We start from the raw sequence: 19,988 nt of genomic DNA on the forward strand, positions 1-19,988 counted from the left end.
GCACACTGATAAAAAGATGAAAATACAGATGTCTATAATATCATATGGCAACTGGAAACCCAAATGTGGTCATATATATGCACAGCAGAGTATGGTTCAGCCACATAAAGGAGTGAAGCCTGGCCACAAATTACAAGTACCAAGTTAAAAAACCACCATGTTAAGTGAGAAATACCAGGTATTTTATAGGTCTACTTATATAACATCTTCAGAACTGGCAAATCCATATGTAGAAAGCTTTTGGGAGCTGGGGAAGTGAGTGACTGCTTCAGGGGAAGAGGGTGTTTGTTTGGGAATTGATGAAAACATTCTGAAGTTAGACAGATTGGATGATGCAAGATTTTGTGTTTATACCAAACTCCAAGGAATTAAATGGAAAAATCCAAGAACTGTGTTTTGTGAATTTAATCTTTAATTAAAATTTTACTAGAAATTATTGATGTTTCTCTTCTCTTCAATCTAAAGAATGTTTCTTTTTTTTTTTTGCTCTTGTTTATTTTTTAAAAAACAGTCTTTTCTCATTTTGCATACCAATCCCAGTTCTCTCTCCCTTCCCTCCTCCCGCTCTCCCCACTTTTCCCCCATCGCATTCCACATCCATTCCTCAGAGAGGGTAAGGCTTCCCAGGGGAAGTCAACAAAGTGACACATCACTTTGAGACAGGATCAAGGCCCTCCCCACTATATCTAGGGTGAGCAAGATATCTGTCTAAAGAGAATGGATTCCAAAAAACCAGTTCAAGCACTAGAAATAAATCCTGGTCCCACTGCCCATGGTCCTACAGACTGCCTCAGCCAAACAACTGTCATCAACATTCAGAGGGCCTAGTTTGGGCCTATGCAGGTTCCCCACTGTCAGTCCGGAGTCAGCGAGCTATTTCTAGTGTGTGTAATTAAACTTGCCTTGCTTATTTTATGGTTTGTTTGTTTTGTTGATATGACAAACTTGAAATCTCTAGTATTCAGAATAAAAAATTGCCTTTCTCCTTTTAAAAGAAATAAAATACATGGGGGTGTTTTGCCTGCATAGGTGTCTGTGCACCACATGTGTGCAGTGTCAGCATAGATCAGAAGATGATGTCAGATCCCAAGGGACTAGAGTTGCAGATGGTAGTGAGCTGGCATGTGTGCTGGTAATGGAACCCAGCTCCTTGGTAAGAACAAGTGCCCTTCACTACTGAGCTGTCTCTCCCGCTCCTGGATGAGACGTACTTAATATACATCAAAAGAATTGTTTTAAACATTTGACAGCATCCAGTCACCACCGCTATGCTCTATTCTCCAGAATGTTTAGAAGATGCTCCCAAACCCTGAGCATGTGTTAGAGGGGTGAGTCAGATTATTTCTAATGAGGAAAAGATTCTTTCCTTGAGTCATACTGTGGCTCACCTCTGGTCGTGCATGGTGTGTCCTTATAACCAAGAACAACTTTTGAATACATTCCTGAATTTTCATGAGTTGAATGTGTTTATTGTATAGAGAACATGAGTTTGAGGCCCGGATTTCGTGTCCTGCTGGCCTGCCACCTGCCTTCTCTGCAAGCTGGAAGTGGAAAGAAGACAAGTGAAGCCCTTAGGACTTGCACGTGACCAAAGCTTGCTCACTAGAGCTGTGGAGATCATGATTATAACTTTGGCTTCTGATCTGTATGAGCTCCACATCCTCGTAAGATGGGCTGCACCAAGTGGGAATCATATGACATTTATTCTTCTGTCCTAAGGATAATTTGATCAATAAGCCCAGAAAATTGTGCAATTTACTATTTATTTCTTCTTCCTTTCTGTCTGATTTCTATATATTTGGAGATTCTAGCCCTGAAAGGGATCTTGGCATAAATTGTGTGCATGTTTGATGAGAATAATCCTTTCTAATTACTATATCTACTGTGTCATTTCTCTTTTCTTTCATTTAAGAAAATAAATATATTTCAATCAGATTTTTGGAGGTTGGATCATTTTAATTATGTACAATTCACTTTCTTTGACATAAGGAAGAAACCAAAAGAAAATCTTAGTTCTGTTTCAACTCAAAGAAGCATATACATATACATATATATTCTATATATATCTATATATATTATATATATGTATATATATATCACATCACAGTCCTGTGTGCACAAACACATGCACACCATGAGAAGTTATATACCCAAGCACACTTATATATACACCACAAGGAGCTATGTACCCCAGCACACTTATATGCCCACCATAAGGAGCCATATACTCCTATTCCTGCTACGAAGAGAAATGGCCTCTTTACAGAATTGCTTTCTAATTCTTTGACTTAAAGTTTTTCATCAGAACTTGACTCAGAGCAGCCTTCACATCCTTGTTCTTCAGACTGTAGATGAGAGGATTCAGCATGGGGGTCACCACAGCATAGAAGAGCACCACCACCTTGTCCTGTTCAGCAGAGGCTGTCGAGCGGGGCTGCATATAGGTGAAGAGGGCCATCCCGTAAGACATGGAGACCACAGTCAGGTGGGAGGCACAGGTCTCAAAGGCTTTGCGGCGTCCTTGGGTAGAGTGGATCTTCAAGATGGCAGCCACAATGTGGGCATAGGACAGAGAGACCAGGCAGCAGGGCACCAGCAGCACCACCACACTAGAGACCAGTATCACCACCTGGTTGAGGGTGATGTCCACACAGGCCAGCCTGACAAGGGCCAGTGTCTCACAGGCCACATGGTTGAGCACATTGTGCCCACAGGTGGGAAGGCGCATGGTGACCGTTGTCTCCACAGCAGAATTAACCACACCCACAAGCCAAGAGACACCTGCCAGAACCATGCAGAGCCTTGGACTCATGACCATGGTGTACCGTAGTGGATTACAGACAGCCACATAGCGGTCATAGGCCATGGCAGCCAGAAGCAAGAACTCAGTTCCCCCAAGAGTCAGAGCAAAGAAAAGCTGGATCCCACATAGGGCAAAAGAGATGGTCTTCCTCTCCATGAGGAAGTGTGCCAGCATCTGGGGGACCCCACTGGAGGTGTAGCAGATGTCCACACTGACAGGTGGCAGAGGAAGAAATACATGGGTAGGTGGAGTCGTGGGTCCAGTGCAATCAGGAGGACGATGAGTCCATTGCCCAACAGAGTCAGCAGGTATGTGGCCCCAAAGAGGACAAAGAGTCCAGCTTGGATGTGCTTGTCACTGGTGAGACCCATCAGGATAAACTCACTCACCCAGGTCACGTTTTCTCTCCACATGGAGCAGCTGGGTCAGTTGGCCAGGAATAGGGGAAGGGCAAGTCAGGGAGGGCAAGTACAGGCGACACCATAGGTCATGTACTGAGTCCTAGGTTGTGATTGGTGATTGGAGCTGGACATGGGACATAGCCTGGTTCTTTAATTTGGGCGAGTAGGGAAGAATGTAGTCGAGACAGAGGAGGAAGAAAGACATGGCTGCTGACCCAAATGTATTTGGCTCTGAGGAAACAATCCCACTTCTACATCCAGGACTCTACAAATTGAAACAATGTGGTGTCGGCAGTCTGTCAGGGTAGAAGAAAAGGGAACAAATACAATGGGTGGTGGAAAAGAGGAGAGAGCAATACAACATTAAAACATGAAAGTAAAAGAAAACCTCAGGAAGGAAGATGTAAATGTGCTAAAGGTCTTAATGAAAATGGGAAAAAGCAAAGAAAGGTAGATTCTTCAGTGTCAGACAGTAGCCGCACAAGTCTTACAGGTACTACTGGGTATGGAAGGGCTGCTTCCGCACTCCTGAATGCCATTTTGTAAGCATCCATTCAGTTGTACTTCCTATTCCCAATAAGTTCCAGTCTAAATGATGGTGTAGAAGAGAATCCTCTTACATCCTCCTCACTGCACCCATCATCCCCAAGGAGGGACTCTCTTTGAGATGGGAATCTGCTGTGTCCTGGAAATGGTGTGGGTTTTCTTTGTTGCTGTTCCTGTCTGTGAGAGAGAAAAAAAAGTCAGACTCACAAGTCTGCTCTCTTGGTTCTTGTAATTTAACCAGGGACACAGAGATTAATTTAAAAATTACAAAATTAATTTAATTGTGTTAAGCATTATGAAAGGAACAAGGTCAGTGCTTGGATAATTAAATTTCAGCCTTCGTAATTAAATTATCACTGTGGATGTTTCTTCCGTCGTTATTACATGTAACTAGTCTGGGAAGTGTTGAGCGTTTATTTAGCTGTTTAAGAAGGTGATGAAAGGGTGGTGTGCTGAGAACTTCTGGAGAGCCGTGGGAGCAGACACACTGACACCAAGCAGGAAATGATGAGAAAACTCTCAATCCTTTCACTGTTGTGAGTTCCCCTTCCTCATCTGAGTTTGCACTAGATCGTCATATGTCCATCATGGTGACTGACTGGTTCTTGGGAAAATCCAATTAAATTCCCTCAGATTTCTTACTGGCAGTATAATCTCTAGGTATGCTTCTTTTACTTAAGATATTTAACAAGAAAATAACTCATATATTGGAAAATGTATTGAACATACCAGGCTCCATGCTCTCGGCCAGTCTTTGGGAAATCTTTCCTTTTAATATTAAGACTCTGTTCTTTGGAAATCAGTGGGTACACAGAATCAAATCAGAAATAAAAGAAATGGACTTTAGTGCTTTCTTTGGAAGTCAATGAACCAGTTTGTGCATATACAGCCAAGCAATATAAATACTGTATATTATCTTTAATACAGCTACAGCGGAGCCACATCATCAAACACAGGAGTTCTGTAAAGCATAATTCTGTCCTGATTTCCCCTGGCTGGAAACAGAGGGTAGATGCCCACCTAAATTTTTGCAAGTGAGAGTAGAGAGTTGCTGTACAGTGCAGGCAGCTCTGGCCTCCCTTTGTCTTTGATCCTGACCAGAAGATATCACTGTAGCAACTGTGATAGGTAGAAAGTGTATTTAGGTCGAAACAGACAAGATCGCCTGACAAAATTGGGAGCATAGGGGTAGGATGAAAAGAAAGGGTGGGAGAGGAAGAGGAGGAGAGAAAGAGAGGGTTAAGAAGAATTTGAAGGAATGGGATAGCCGAGAAGAAGGAAGGACAGAGATGAGAGCAAGGAAGGAGATATCTTGATTGAGGGAGCCATTATAGGGTTAGCAAGAAACCTGTCTCTAGAGAAATTCCCAGGAATCCACAAGAATGACCCCAGCTAAGACCCTAAGCAATAGAGGAGAGGATGCCTGAACTGGCCTTGCCCTGTAGTCAGACTGATGACTATCTTAAATATCACCATAGAACCTTCATCCAGCAACTGATGGAAACAGAGGCAATGACTCTCATTGAATCACTGGACTGAGCTCCCAAAGTCCAGTTGAAGAGTAGGAAGAGTGAGAATATGAGCAAAAAGGTCAAGACCATGATGGGTACACGCACTGAAACAGTCTACCCGAGCTAATGAGAGCTCACCAATTCCAGCCAGACTGGGAAGGAACAAGCATAGGACCAAACTAGTTTCTTGGATTGTGGTTGACAGTTGCATGTCTGGGGCAGACTGAGGGGCCACTGGCAATGTCACCAGGATTTATCCCTAATGCATGTAATGGCTTTTTGGGAATCTATCCTCATTGGGTAGTTGGGAGGGCCTTGAACCTTCCCCAAAGCAATGTGCCTTACCCTCTCTGAGGACTGGATATGGGTAGGGTGGGAGGGTGTGTTGAGAGAATGGGAGGAAGGGAGGGGGTGGGAACTTGGATTGGTACGTATAATTAAAAAAAGATAGTTTGTTTTCTTTTTAAAAATGAATAAAAAAGAACATGACTTTAGGTTCCTAGTGAAGGTTAGTGGGTAGGATTAAGATTAGGAGGTGCTGGATGGGATTCAGAGCACTGGAACAGTCCAGAGCCCATCCACTGAGTCAGCAGAGGAAGTGGTTCAATTTGGACTTGTTACCATTCCCAGATCACTTGTTGCTGTAGACAGAATCCTCATCTTCTGACTAGTGTGAATGATCCAGATCCCATCCAGATTGTGGTCAATCCTGCTAGAAATAGAAGTAACCATGAGGTCTTATCTCCTCCCTCTTGTTTTATATCTAAAGAACCCAGGGGGCCAACTGAGGTCACCTGCTCAAGTCTCAAATTCACCTCAGGACCAATTTGAAGCTGTAGTTATGATCTCAGGTGTTTCCTAACTTATAAGTGAGAGGCAGAAGTGGTTGTTGACAGATATAGTCTAAGGATAAGTATACTTGATGGCCATAGATGGCAGATCTAGAATGGTATCTTGTCTTGTAGAGCAGGCAATGCATTGAATGTGCCGTCAGGGGATCTGAGGTCCAGCTTGTCTGTTTGAGGAGGCTGCCCTGTTACAGGCTTCTTGACTTCCCTACCTCTGTTTTCTTCATTGGAAACACTGAACAACAACAAATAAATAAAGCTTTCTGCAGAGTATGTCAAGTGAGGCCAGATGAACCAGTAAACATGAATGCATCTTGGGAAAACACTCAGTAACTCCCTATCGGGTACTGTTCCTGCACTCAGAAAGTCTACATCACTTTTCTATCTATGAGCATGAGGACAAGTGTCAGTAGGAAGTCCAGGAGATCAGAATGCTAACAGAATGGGGGAGGGACACAAGGTCATTTACAATAACTTCTAATGACCAAATTTAATTGCAAAATCCATGTTTCAAAATGTTTCAGGAACCAAGGCAGAATCTATGTATAATCAGTGTCCATACCACTGTTATATAAAGAATGAACTCAGCATCTATTTCTTCTAGTAATATTTTGATGTTGGTTTTATAAAAGGAGCAACTTCTTCCTAATATATAGTCTTGTTCTCAGCTTCTTAGGATAATGAGGGAATTTCATTTCGCCTTTCTGAATTTGATAAACATATGCTGTGTACTGGCTAGGACCTGACCTGCGACAGGAGCAGAGAATATAAGGGTGAACGAGCCCTCTGTCTCCAGCATCTTATTCTTGCAAGGAAGAAGGAGAGATAGTGTCACTATGCTCTACTCAGAGAAAGTCCCAACATCGCCTCAGTAACTGAAGACAGGTCCTGACTGTGTCCCAGGCAGTAGAAACATAGAAGTTACGAAGTAGAACTAAGCACCAATGTTTGCTCCTCTGAACTGGAAGGGATGGCGAGAAAGGTAGGACCATGGGACCTGACTTTCTGCCGGCACGGAATTTCATCTTTGTCTAATTTTCATCAGTTACACAGCTAAATTACACAGTTCTGTAGCATAGATTATTTGTCACCTGTTCAGTTCAGCTCATTTGATTTGATAAACATTAAGATTCCATCTAGTTAGAGAGGCTTGTGATAAACATTTAATGTGATAAAAATTTAATATTAAAAATCTTTATGGGATTTTAAGGCAGCATATTAGGAAAACAATTCTCTGATCTTTCATAACTCTATATATACTATATATATAAATTATATAAATATATATAAATTGTTAGCAAGAAGTAAGGGCCAGGGGTGAGAGACAGATGAATATGGATGAAGGAGCCTCCCTCCAAGTTTTACAGCTTGAGTCTGATCCCTGGGATCCACACAGATAGAAGAGAGAACCAACCCCGATACAAGTTGTCCTCTGGCTTCCACTTGCATGCCACTTTTATGTCCCCACATAAATAAATAAGGAATTATAAAATAAATTTAAAAAGAGGGGCCACTAAGATTCCTGTTTTAGGATTTAGGTCACACATATAACTGTTTTTGAGGTGAGTTCGGTAAGTTGAAATTTCTTGTCTTAAAGACCAAGGACTAAAGAAATAAGGATAAGAGGGTATATCATTAGTACTGGGAAAAACCAGTTGGTCCAAGGATAAAGCACTTGTCCTCTGATATATGAGCCTCTTTCCAAAGTCCATCTCTCATAATTCTTACAGTGTGATACTTACTAACAAGTTTTTTGTTTCATTTTTTTTTAGCTGGATCAATATTACACCTACTTTAGTTCCTTAAAAATTATGCTATTGGTACTGGGCAGTTGAGAATATTTACTATCTCACCTTTTAGAAAAGATGGGTTCCATACCATCCTTTGAGTCATTTACAAACCCTTTTTCTCATCCGTTCCTTCTTACTCCAACGGTACAGATGTTTCAAGGCCAAGAAAATAGCCATTGAGCTCTAATACTTTGTCCCAGGAGTGTTTATCTATGTATTTAGAACATTTCAGTTATATTGTGTGTTGGATGACTGATTGGGAAGGAGGACTCAGTCAAATGACTTACATAATCTAAATCACTATTTTTAAAATGTCTAGCTGCAGCCAGAAAAAAAAAAGTACCTTAGAGGTTAGAAAAGCAGTCTGGAAGCTCCCAAAGGTTTGTGCTCCTTCATCTCACCACCTCCTCTGAATGCTCTCTTTGGGCTGGCCATTGACACTGGTACTCACATGGTGTGCACCATTCATTTTGGCTGGGCTTGTGGCTCATCTCTTAGGAAGTCCTCGAAGCACTTGCCATTTGTCTTCTTAGGCACGGAGGTTTTACTTTGTCAGTCTGAGCTAAGAACTTTCAGAGCTTAGGTATCCCCAGAGAGCAATTACTTTGTCTTGGTGTATTCTTGTACGCTCTTCCTCCAGTTACATCTCTGTCACCCACCTTTCTTTCTAAAGTCCCCTTTGGGATCAACATTTTGAAAGCTTCTTGCCTCAACTTTTAATTACCCTTCTAGTTTCTAGGCTAATGAGACGATCTATGGCTCATTTTATACTCAGAGAATTTTGGCAGGAGTCTGGATAAAAGAATTATTTCCCTGACCTGGTGTGAGAAATTGAAATAAATTGGGTTTTATGTTACAGTTTTTGATCCGTTTTGAATTGACGCTGCAGTGTGTAAGTGATAAGAATCAAGTTCCAGTTTCTAATGGAACATGTATCTAATATCCCCAGCAATCATTTGTTAAAAGAGACTGGCTGTCTTTTTTTGACCCATGTCAAGAATCTGACAGCTGACATTACATCGATTTATTTTTGTCATTTTTGTTATGAGCCTTTGCCTGTAGCAGCTGAGCCATCTTTTCTAGCCCTAAATTTTGTTTTTGAATCAGTCAGGAAAAAGTGAGATGACTCTTACTTCTACAGGTATAGAACACAAAAGGCATTATACTAAGTGAGAAGCCCAGACACAATAGCGTACATCCTTTATGACCACATTTATACGAAACCCTAAAAGTTGATGAGTCTGTAGATGGAAAGCATCATCATACTTGTCAGGAGCGGGGAGAAGGAGTGACTTCCTTGTTGGAATGGTGATTTGTTGTGGGTCTGGAAAGAATGGTCCAAATCTGGGAAGGCATGAGGTTGTATGACATTATGGGGATGCTGAATGCCAATGAAGCAAAAAGCTTCACTAGAAACTTAGTGTCTGCTCAGTTCTGTCCTGATCTTTTACTCAAACCATTTTCAATGCAGGCATTAAAAGTTTGAATTGTTCTAAAATATGCTATAGTGTTTATTTAGTTTTGCTGGAAAGATCGAGATCTATTAAGTGATATCAAATTATGGTTTTGAAAAAGTCGTTTTAAACATTAGTTAAGATCAGATCATCACTGTCTTGTTTTATCATCTTGGGTGATTGGAACTCAGTTATTTTTGGTGTTTGTTAAGTTATTTCTGGTGGAGAAACAGAGTTCTTTCCTTAGGGAATACCTTGATCACCCTGACTATGTATGTGCAGTATAGCCATCTGGTCATGTGTGTGTGCTGAATCCATTCCCAAGGGTTAGTAAGAGGATGCAGTCAGACACAATTGTTAGACATCTATCTGAGGTCCATAATGTGGGACTTTCTGACCTGCCATTTGCCTTCCTGAATTTTGGAAAGAGAAAGAAGAAATAGGATGCCTGTGGGATGTGCTCATGCCCAGAGCTGTGGATTTCATAACAGTCACCAGCCTTAGGTCCTGTGTGTGGTCTCCACTCTAATAAGATGGGTTGGACCATGTGTGAGTCATGTGATTCATGGACTTTCCTCTGTATATGTTCATGTGTGTGTGTGTTCATGAACACACGTGCATGTGGATGTACAGTGTGTAAGGATATGTGTGCAAGTGTATGGAAGCCAATGGACAACCTTGGGTATCCACCTATGCAACCAATCACTTGACCAGTGAGTATCGGGAATCTTACTCTCTGTGCCACTCCACTGAATTACAATTGATGCATTCTACCACATCAATATCAATCTCTTAAGTTTTTTTTTAAAGTTTTCATTTCTTTTCTCTTTATTTTATGTGTATGGGTGCTTTGCATTTATGTGTGCATATCATCACATGGTGCCTGGTAACCACAGATTCTGGAAGAGGGTGTGGAATACCCTGGAATTGGAGTTGCAGAGAGCTGTTAGCTGCCTTCGGGAGCTTTGAAGCAAACCCAGGTTCTCTGTGAGAGGAGCAAGTGGTTTGTAACTTCTGAGCCATCTCTCCAGGCCCCATAGCCCTCATCTGATGTCAGTTATGGGCATCAAACAAACTCAGATTCTCATGCTTGCCCATCATGTGCTTTTCCGACCGACTTCCAGACTCAGCTCAGCTTCTGTACTTCTGACTAGAGCCTGTTGATTCTGCAGCACAGACAAGTTTGAAGCTTGGAGGTTGATAATTTTCTTTTCTCACTGACTGAAGAAAAGTTCGACACATATTTATAGACGTGAGGAAGGAAATAGACCCCTACCGTTTGTTTGTTTATTGATTGATTAATGGTGTATGTGTGTTGTGGCAGGTAAGAGTGTGCCATGGTAGATTTGTGGAAGCCAGAGTACAGCTTGTGAGACTGAGATTTTTTTCTTTCATCCTAGGGATCCAACACAGGCCACCAGACTTGGGTTCAAGTACCTTAACCCACAGAGATAGCTTGCCATCCCAGAACTAGAGTATTGACAAGATAAGTTGTGGGCATAGCTCTGATGCCCGAACTAACTTTCCATTCTACTGTGTTGTTTTCTCTCTTCCTTTCAATTGAAAACACACACACACACACACACACACACACACACACACACACACACTTCATTTAACTTTCTGAACAGCATTTGCATCTTAAAGATGCAGTGATTCGTTTTCTTTGAAATAAAACAGGGGTCAAAATAAGGACTAAGACAAAATTCTGTTTTATTTTACCTCAAAGAAGCATTATGTAGATTTAGGTTCTGATACCTATGTCCTTACACACATACACAGTCACACTTAAGAAGAGGTCACATGAGTGGTTCATACCCAATGCTGGTCAGGATTAGGAAAGTAGAGTCAATGACAGGCATTGGTGTGTGCCACATACATGACCTACTTGTAAGCCTGTCCACAGTCTTCAGAAGGACACCCTTTTCTTTAGAAAATTGTCTCCTAATTCAATGCTTTGACTCAAAGTTCTTCATCAGAACTCGGCTCAGAGCGGCCTTCACATCCTTGTTCCTCAGACTGTAGATGAGAGGATTCAGCATGGGGGTCACCACAGCATAGAAGAGCACCACCACCTTGTCCTGTTCAGCAGAGGCTGTCGAGCGGGGCTGCATATAGGTGAAGAGGGCCATCCCGTAAGACATGGAGACCACAGTCAGGTGGGAGGCACAGGTCTCAAAGGCTTTGTGGCGTCCTTGGGTAGAGTGGATCTTCAAGATGGCAGCCACAATGTGGACATAGGACAGAGAGACCAGGCAGCAGGGCACCAGCAGCACCACCACACTAGAGACCAGTATCACCACCTGGTTGAGGGTGATGTCCACACAGGCCAGCCTGACAAGGGCCAGTGTCTCACAGGCCACATGGTTGAGCACATTGTGCCCACAGGTGGGAAGGCGCATGGTGACTGTTGTCTCCACGGCAGAATTAACCACACCCACAAGCCAAGAGACACCTGCCAGAACCATGCAGAGCCTTGGACTCATGACCACGGTGTACCGTAGTGGATTACAGACAGCCACATAGCGGTCATAGGCCATGGCAGCCAGAAGCAAGAACTCAGTCCCTCCTAGGGCCAGAGCAAAGAAAAGCTGGATCCCACATAGGGCAAAAGAGATGGTCTTCCTCTCCATGAGGAAGTGTGCCAGCATCTGGGGGACCCCACTGGAGGTGTAGCAGATGTCCACCACTGACAGGTGGCAGAGGAAGAAATACATGGGTAGGTGGAGTCGTGGGTCCAGTGCAATCAGGAGGACAATGAGTCCATTGCCCAACAGAGTCAGCAGGTATGTGGCCCCAAAGAGGACAAAGAGTCCAGCTTGGATGTGCTTGTCACTGGTGAGACCCATCAGGATAAACTCACTCACCCAAGTCACGTTTTCTCTCATGGAGCAGCTGGGCCAGTTGACCAGGAGTGGAGGAAGTATATTCAAAGACAGGCAAGTAAAGGTATCATTATAAGTCTCACACTATGTCCTAGACTAAAGTTGAAACTAGAGCTGGGACACAGCCTGGTTCTTTAACCTAGGTGATTAGGGCAGGAAGTTGTGAAGACATTGAAATGAATCCCCTGAGAAAATTGAGAAAAATAAAGGTGTGGGGTAGTGGGGTGAGGGGAGACTGGCATGGTGGCAGTTTTCTCTAACCCTATCATGTGGGAGTTACATTCAGGAGGAACAGAGGTCAAGAACAGTATGCCTTTTACAAAGGGTGTTTGAGGCCGCTGAACAAACAAACAACAAAAAGGCTGTGGGAGGAAGGGAGAGTTGGCGTCTTATACTAACGTATAATAAGCACTCCTGATTTGGCCATTAATTTATAGCACCCTGTACAATAACTGTTACATAACAAGTAATCAATCAATGTGGCAGAAAGATAATCCATAACAGGCGTGGGGTAAAAAAACAGAGTATTGTAGAAGTAAAGAAACAGTAAAGGAAAATAAATGCCAGGAAAAAGGCATGGGCATGGGGAAGGTAGTAATGACAGTGAAGAGGACAGAAAGGCAGGCCCTACAATGTGGGGCAGCAGTGGTCCCGTCTTCCCATTAAACACACAGTGAGCATAGGGATGCTTTAGGGATTCTTAGCGTCATTTCCTACATCCCAGTTCTGTTGTTATTCATGCTTCTCATAAGTCGAGGTCACAGCCTTGCAGGGAATCCTCTCACGAGCTCTTTATTTCATGAAGCAGTGCTGGTACTTATGCCCCTGAGATGAACATCTATTAAAGAGCAGCTGTGTTCCAGGAAACAGGCAGGGCATTTTGTATCTGTCTGCTTGAGACATGGGACTTTCTTTTTTGGACCTTATAATTTAGGGATATAGAGATTAATGTCAGAAGTTAAAATAAATATACTTGTGCTAAGTACTATGGAAAAATCCAAGATTAGACTTGGTTAATTACATTTGAATCTTCTTCTTATTATTATATTATTCTTTATTTTTCAATAATATGCAATCTATACAGTGCAGTTAAAAGATCTAAAAGTAAGTGATGAGAAAATAATGCGCGGGGAGGTTTTGGTGGACAGTGGCTCTCATATTGATACTGAGCTTGAAGGATTGGAAAACTCTCTACCTAGCTGGGTTTGCACTCTGTGGTAAATAACTGTTCTTTGTATAAGTCAGTGCCATCAGATTTTTTAAAATATAATTTCAATCTTTATGTGCATTTCTTTCTCTCAAGTATTTATCTTGCTAGATCTATATTTCTTTAATTCTTTTACTCCTTTTAATTTCATTCACATATATAATGTTCTTCTCCACTCCCTTTGGTTTTTAGAGACAGGGTTTCTTTGTGTAGTCCTGGTTGTCCTGGAACTCAGTCTGTAGACAAGTCTGGCTTTGAACTCACAGAGATCCACCTGCTCTGCCTTGAGAGTGCTGAGATTAAAGGTGTGCAATACCACCACCCAACTTTTGTAACATTATTTAAACAAAGCCTCCCCCTACTTCCTTATCTTGTTTCCATACCCACCAAATCTTTCTTCTGCCCAAGTCCCGCCCCTCCTTCCATGTGTTTTGCTTGTGAGTATGTGACCCACTGATTTTATTAGGGTTGCCTTTAGGAGTGTCGGTTGCGGGGATTATTTTCTTGATTTGGGGCAATGTACCAGGTTTATTGTTGCTCTGTTAACAATGACTAGGAAATGAAATCAGCCTAGATGTCCATTAACAAATAAATGGTTAATAAAGATATGGTGCACATGCACAGTGGAATTACATTTAGCTGTGAAAAAAATAAAATTATAATATTTCAGGTAAGTGGATGAGTTTAGAAAATATATTGAGTGAGGTCACTTAGGCCTCCAAACACAAATGCCATGTGCTGTCTCTCTTCTGTGTATACTAGCTATGACTCTTTAGCTTTAACTATCTGTAGAGGCCAGGAAGATAGAATGGGATACTGGGGGAGGATGTTGTAAGGGAGGCAAGATGGTAGGACACAGCTGATGTGCAGGTAGAAGGAGGAGTACCAGGGATGGAAGGGTTTAAGTGGGATATGGGTGGGAGTGGGTGGGGTAGAAAGGGTTTGGAAGGAGGTTTCCTTTTGAAAGAAAGTGCGCATTTAAAAACACCAGTGGTTTCACAGAATAAAATAAGAAAATTTAAAAATCAGACCTCGGTGGAGGCCAATGACTTTGGTATATATGAATCACTGTAGCGAAACAGAGGACAGCTGCATGGTATCAAAATTAAGACAGCCAGAGCAGAGCCACAGCATCAAATATGTGAGATCTGAAGAACATAATTCCACCCTGGTTTCCCCTGTCCACTAACAGTGGCTGAAGCCCTACCTAATCATTGGAAAGATAGAAGAGAGTGCTGGATAGAGCAGGACTCCAACCTCCCCTCCCCTCTGACCCTGAGTTCAAACTTCATTCACCCCTTTTCAGTTTTATTCGCATGTATAACGTTCTTTGACCAAAGCACCCCTTTACCCTCTCTTCTCTTGTTCCCTTACTCACCACAAAGGTGTCTCTGGCCAGAAGGTATCTCTGTGGTGTTCTCAGCGGTGGAGTTTAGGGAAGAGGATCAGAACCTAGGGAGGTGTCCAGGGAGTTTTTGACAGTCCACAGAATTTGTCCTCAGAATCAGCAGAAGGAATGTCTCACTTTGGATCTGTTACCAGTTCTAGGCCACTTGTTACGGGCAGAATTCGCACTTTCAGTTTGGTGTGAAGGACCCTGATTCTTTTCCAACTGTGGTTAAAAGTGTAGAAATGAAAGGACCGACCAACTCCTTTCTTTATGCACAGGGAATCCAAGAGCCAGGGAGAGGTGATCTGTGTAGGTCTTGGATCCACCTAGGGACCAAGATTAAGGCAGTCTGCCTGAGAGATGGAGTGTTTTTGATATGCCTGAGAAAAAGAGACTCCTGGGCATCTTAGATGGCTGACCCTGCCCAACAGAGATGTGTTTTGGAGAACAGACAAAGCTCTGAATGAGAAGTCAGGAAATTCGAGTTCTAGTCTGCCCGTATCAGGAGTCCATCGCTTGACCTCCATAACTTCAGATTCTTCATCTGAAATGTGTGAATGATGATTTTGTCTCCCTCAGAGGTTTTGGATATACACCAGATGAACTGATTAATGAAAACAAACTTGTTTCTGCAAAGGACTCAAAAAAAAAAATGGTAAACGGTGTTCTTCCACTCAGAAAGCCCACAATGCTGAGCTCAACTGTGCCTGACAATATAAGGAGAACTGACAGTAGGCACAAGTGCTATGAAGTCCTAGATCTTAACAGAATATGGCCCCCAGATGATCTGCAATAAATGCTAGTGACTAAACCTAATTACAGAGTTTGTGCGGCAAACACTTGAGAAATTGTTAGAGTCCATCACACAGTGTGTAGTTCCACTCTTCACACACAGCATGAACTCACCAGTAACATCTTGATGTCTGTTTTAGGCCATGATTAAACTTCTTTTCTTGATAGATGACTTTGTTCTGAGCTCTTTTGGACAATTAGAGAATTTTATTTTTCCAACTTCTCAACCGTTTAGTGAGGACTTGGTAGGGCCTGGTCAGCGGTAGGAACTTGAGTTCCAGGTGTCACTATTAAAAGAGGACCCCCCCCTCTCCAGAAGCTCATTCTGCCAGGGAGAATAGACAAAAATGAATCACACACCCTTACCCTTCAGAGGAAACTTCAGCAACTTCCCAGTAGCTGAAGAAAGACTGACTATGCCTGCAAGCAGTAGATATACTTTACACAGCAGCACAAATACTTTATACAGTAGATATGCAGTAGAAATGAAAGAGCTAATATTTTTGTCTCTTTGAAGATACCTTTGAAGTTATAGTACCATAAGACCTGCTTGCAGGAAGAGTTAAATTCTATTTACATATCATCTGATTAGCTGCTGTATTTGAAATATGCATTATTTATCTGTTGTTAGATTTAGTGAACATTCAAATATCTTGTAGACCTAAAGGTCTGTGATAAGTTAAGTTGCATAAATTATAATTCAAAGCACCCAAGAAAGTAAAAATAAATTATTTGATCTTTCTACATTCTATGCATAGCTAATAAAATTGTAGGTTAGAGAACATTAAGAGTCACTGAGTTCCCGATTGAAACATTCAGACTGAACATACAATTGCTTGGGGTGATGGCAATAAATGACACTTATAGTTTTTAATATTAGTGACCAACGAAATAATATTTTGGTCATCCAATTAGATATCAGGAAACGGTTAGATTAAGTCAAAGTTATTATAAGCTTCAAAAGTCAAATCTTGATAAAAATCTAGCGTGAAAATTCCACTAGTAACAAATTTTATATCAGATCAAAGATTAAACTTTCCTTCATCTTATTTATTCTTCCAAACACTGAGTAAATTCACCATTTTCCCTTTTACAGAAGGCAGACTGCCTTTGGATATTCTCCCAACCCCGTACCTTCTCCATTCCTTCCTGCTCCAACACAGGGCAGATGCTTCACAGCTAGAAAATAATTATTGATCTATACTATTTCACTCTGCAAATTCCTGCCCACGTAGTCTGAGCATTTTGTTGAATAATGCATTGTTTGGTAACTCACCTGGAAGGACTCTTCAGTAGTCTGAAATAAATGAGTTTTATCAATAAGTCACAGAGGAACTCAAAGAGCCTCTAACTGCAACCAGTGAGAGGTTGTATGAGTCATGTGTGCTGTGTAACCGTTGGCTCTGTGTTCTCAAGGCCTGCTCTGAACTCTCTCCCTGTAAGGAACTCCTGGAGTTGAGTGCTAACCTCATGCACAAGTCTCACTTTAGCTGGGCAGGTGGCTCACCTCTTAGGAAGTCCTCAAAGCACCATGCTTCCTCTTCTTGGGTGTGGAGGATTGACTCCACCAGTCTGAGCTGATAACTTTGCAGAACTTAGGGATCTCTTGAGGGCAATTATTTACCTTAAAAACTATCTATTCTTCCCCTAGCTGCTTCTCAACAACCCCACCTCTTTCTTCCTAAGTTCCCTGTGGAATGAACATTTGGAAAACATTTTTACCTGAACTTTTAATTGTCCTAGTTTCTGGGCTAAGGAGACCTTCCCTGATTTTTGAGTCTTGCACTGCCTTCCAGATCTGCTGTATTACTAGAGACGCCTCGCAGGAGTCAGGAGACAGCAGCACTTGTCTCTGTGGCTCGCTTACAAGAAATTGAGTGTAATTGACATTTGGTGTAAAATACGAAATGGCTAGAGAGAAATAGACTAAAAACTTCAAAATACAGACATAGGCAAGGACTTTCTGAAAAGGACTTAAACAGTGCAGGAAATAACCCAAAGAGCTGACAAATAAAATCTCACGAAATTAAAAAGCTCCTATGCAGCAAAGGACACAATCTATAGAGGTGAGACAGCAGACACCTTACAGAGTGTGAGGAAATCTTTACCAACCATTTATCAGTCAGACTGTGAAAAATAGGCTATGTTAAAAAGTAAACATCAATGAAATAAATCTTCCAAACAATAAATGGGTTAATTAATGGAATCAACGGCTTTTAAGGAAAAAAAAATCCAATGGCAACAAATACAGGCAAAGTGGTCAACGTCTTTAACCACCAGGCAAATGAAAATGAAGACTGCTTTGACATTCCACCTCACCCCAGACAGAATGACTATTATAAACAAACAAGCAAAAACCAAGCAGAAAAAAAAAACCAAATTCTGGCAAAAGAAAAACCATTCTATACTTCTATTGGAGGTGTAAACTTGTGCAGCCACTGTGGAAATTAGAGTGGAGTTTTCTCAAAAAACAAAACAAAACAAAAAAACTGAAAATAGAGCCGCCAGGACACTCAGATCTATACTACTCTTGGTAGTATATTTGAAGAAACCTAAGTTAAAATATCATGGTAATACTTGCACATCTGTGTTTACTGATACTCGGTTTACAGTAGTTAAGATACAAACCCAAACTACATGTCCATTAACAGATAGAGGGATAAAGAAAACAAAGCACACATATATGATGGAATTTTAATCAGCCAAAAGGAAAAATGAAATCATGACAAGCAAAGGAATATAGATGAAACTGGAAAATATTATGTCAGGTGGAATAAGCCAGACTGAGAAAGTCAAGTTCTCCATGTTTCATCATATGTATTTCTATGTGAGCACATGTATTACATGCATATATATTTACTTATATATGTCTGTGTGTGGATTACGAAATAAAAAAGATAATCATGAGAATATAGGAAAAGATCTAAATGGGGGAGAGAGGGTAATTGAATACATGTGCCATAAAAACTTAAGGATTGAGACTGGGACCCCACCCCGACTTACAGTCGGTCTACTCTGAGCCCCCTGTTAGGTCAGACCCCCACACAGGGCCGCTTTCCTTGTGTGATGTCTTGCAACACCTCTCATCAGAGGCCTCCAAAGGCAGAGTCTCCCCCCAAGAGGAGGAAGAAGAGATACCTGCGTCATGACAAGCCCCCCTAAACCTACTTGGCCATGATCGCTCTAGTAATTCAGGCCCCACCTTTCCGCAGGCTGAAGCTGGCCCAGATCATCCGTCAGGTCCAGGCAATGTTCCCCTTCTTCAGGGACGACTACGAAGGCTGGAAGGACTCCATCCGCCACAACCTTTCCTCTAACCGGTGCTTCTGGAAGGTGCCCAAGGACCCTGCAAAGCCCCAGGCCAAGGGCAACTTCTGGGTGGTGGATGTGAACCTGATCCCAGCAGAGGCGCTGCGCCTTCAGAACACTGCTCTGTGCCAGCGATGGCAGACCCGGGGCACATGCAGAGCTTTCGTCAAGGACCTGAGCCCCTTCGTGCTCCACGGCCGGCCTTACCGGCCGCCCAGTCCTCCACCACCATCCAGGGACGGTTTCAGCCTCCAGTCCCTGCTAGCGGACCCCGGGAAAGGATCGACATGGCCCCAGCAGCCTGCGCTAGCTGGACAGAGCAGTTCAGCTCAGGCAGGTACCAGCTCCAAGGGGGAAGAAGAGATGTGTACTGTGCCCCGTAACTCCACTGAGAAGCCTCTGTGGCCCCTCTGCTCCCTTCCTGGGCCCACAAGAATAGAGGGGGAGATTTCCCAAGGGGAAGTCATCAGGCCTTCTCTTTCCCCAGAGCAAGGCACCTGGCCAGTTCACTTACTTCAGGGTTCCCAAGATCCCATGGGGATGTCCAGCAGGGGGTGCAGAGCTTCCCTGTGGGGACAGCTACCCACTTCTTACTTGCCCATCTACACTCCCAATGTAGTAGTGCCCTTGGCCACACTACCTCCCACCTCATGTCCCCAGTGCCCGTCTTCAACCAGCCCAGCCTACTGGAGTGTAGGTACTGAATCCCAAGGATCACCGGACCTGCTCTGTGATCTAGATTCCCTCTTCCAGGGAGTACCACCCAACAAGAGCATCTATGATGTGTGGGCCATCCACTCTTGGGACCTGGCTGCTCCTGCCCCCGGCTGGCTGCTCTCCTGGCACAGCCTGTAATCGTTAAAGGCAGGCAGGGGCTGCTTCTCCCTTCTACCCCTGGGTACCATTTTGATGGAGACCAGAGCTAGGAGCATGTCCACAGCAATAGCTTTAAAACACCAGGCACGGTGTTGCTGAAAACCCATAACTTTAATTGGGCTACTCCAGAAAGGGTATTGCCTCTGCTAGACACGACAGGTCTGGTCAATCACTCT

General features: G+C 42.7%; 1 protein-coding gene and 1 pseudogene across 1 annotated transcript; both read right to left on the bottom strand.

The window, feature by feature from the left end:
• Positions 1–2,275: 2,275 nt before the first annotated feature.
• Positions 2,276–3,216, bottom strand: LOC121435601 (annotated as a pseudogene).
• Positions 3,217–11,302: 8,086 nt separating this feature from the next.
• Positions 11,303–19,538, bottom strand: LOC121435587 (olfactory receptor-like protein OLF3). Its single transcript, XM_041635041.1, has 2 exons — positions 19,531–19,538; positions 11,303–12,236 (listed from the first exon to the last, which is right to left on the bottom strand). Exons 1-2 carry the CDS (start codon positions 19,536–19,538, stop codon positions 11,303–11,305), a joined length of 942 nt encoding a protein of 313 aa, XP_041490975.1.
• Positions 19,539–19,988: the final 450 nt, after the last annotated feature.

Source organism: Microtus oregoni, unplaced genomic scaffold (assembly GCF_018167655.1).
Source record: "Microtus oregoni isolate MIOR12 unplaced genomic scaffold, Mior012 000046F_ref0000063, whole genome shotgun sequence".
Lineage (NCBI taxonomy): Eukaryota > Metazoa > Chordata > Mammalia > Rodentia > Cricetidae > Microtus > Microtus oregoni.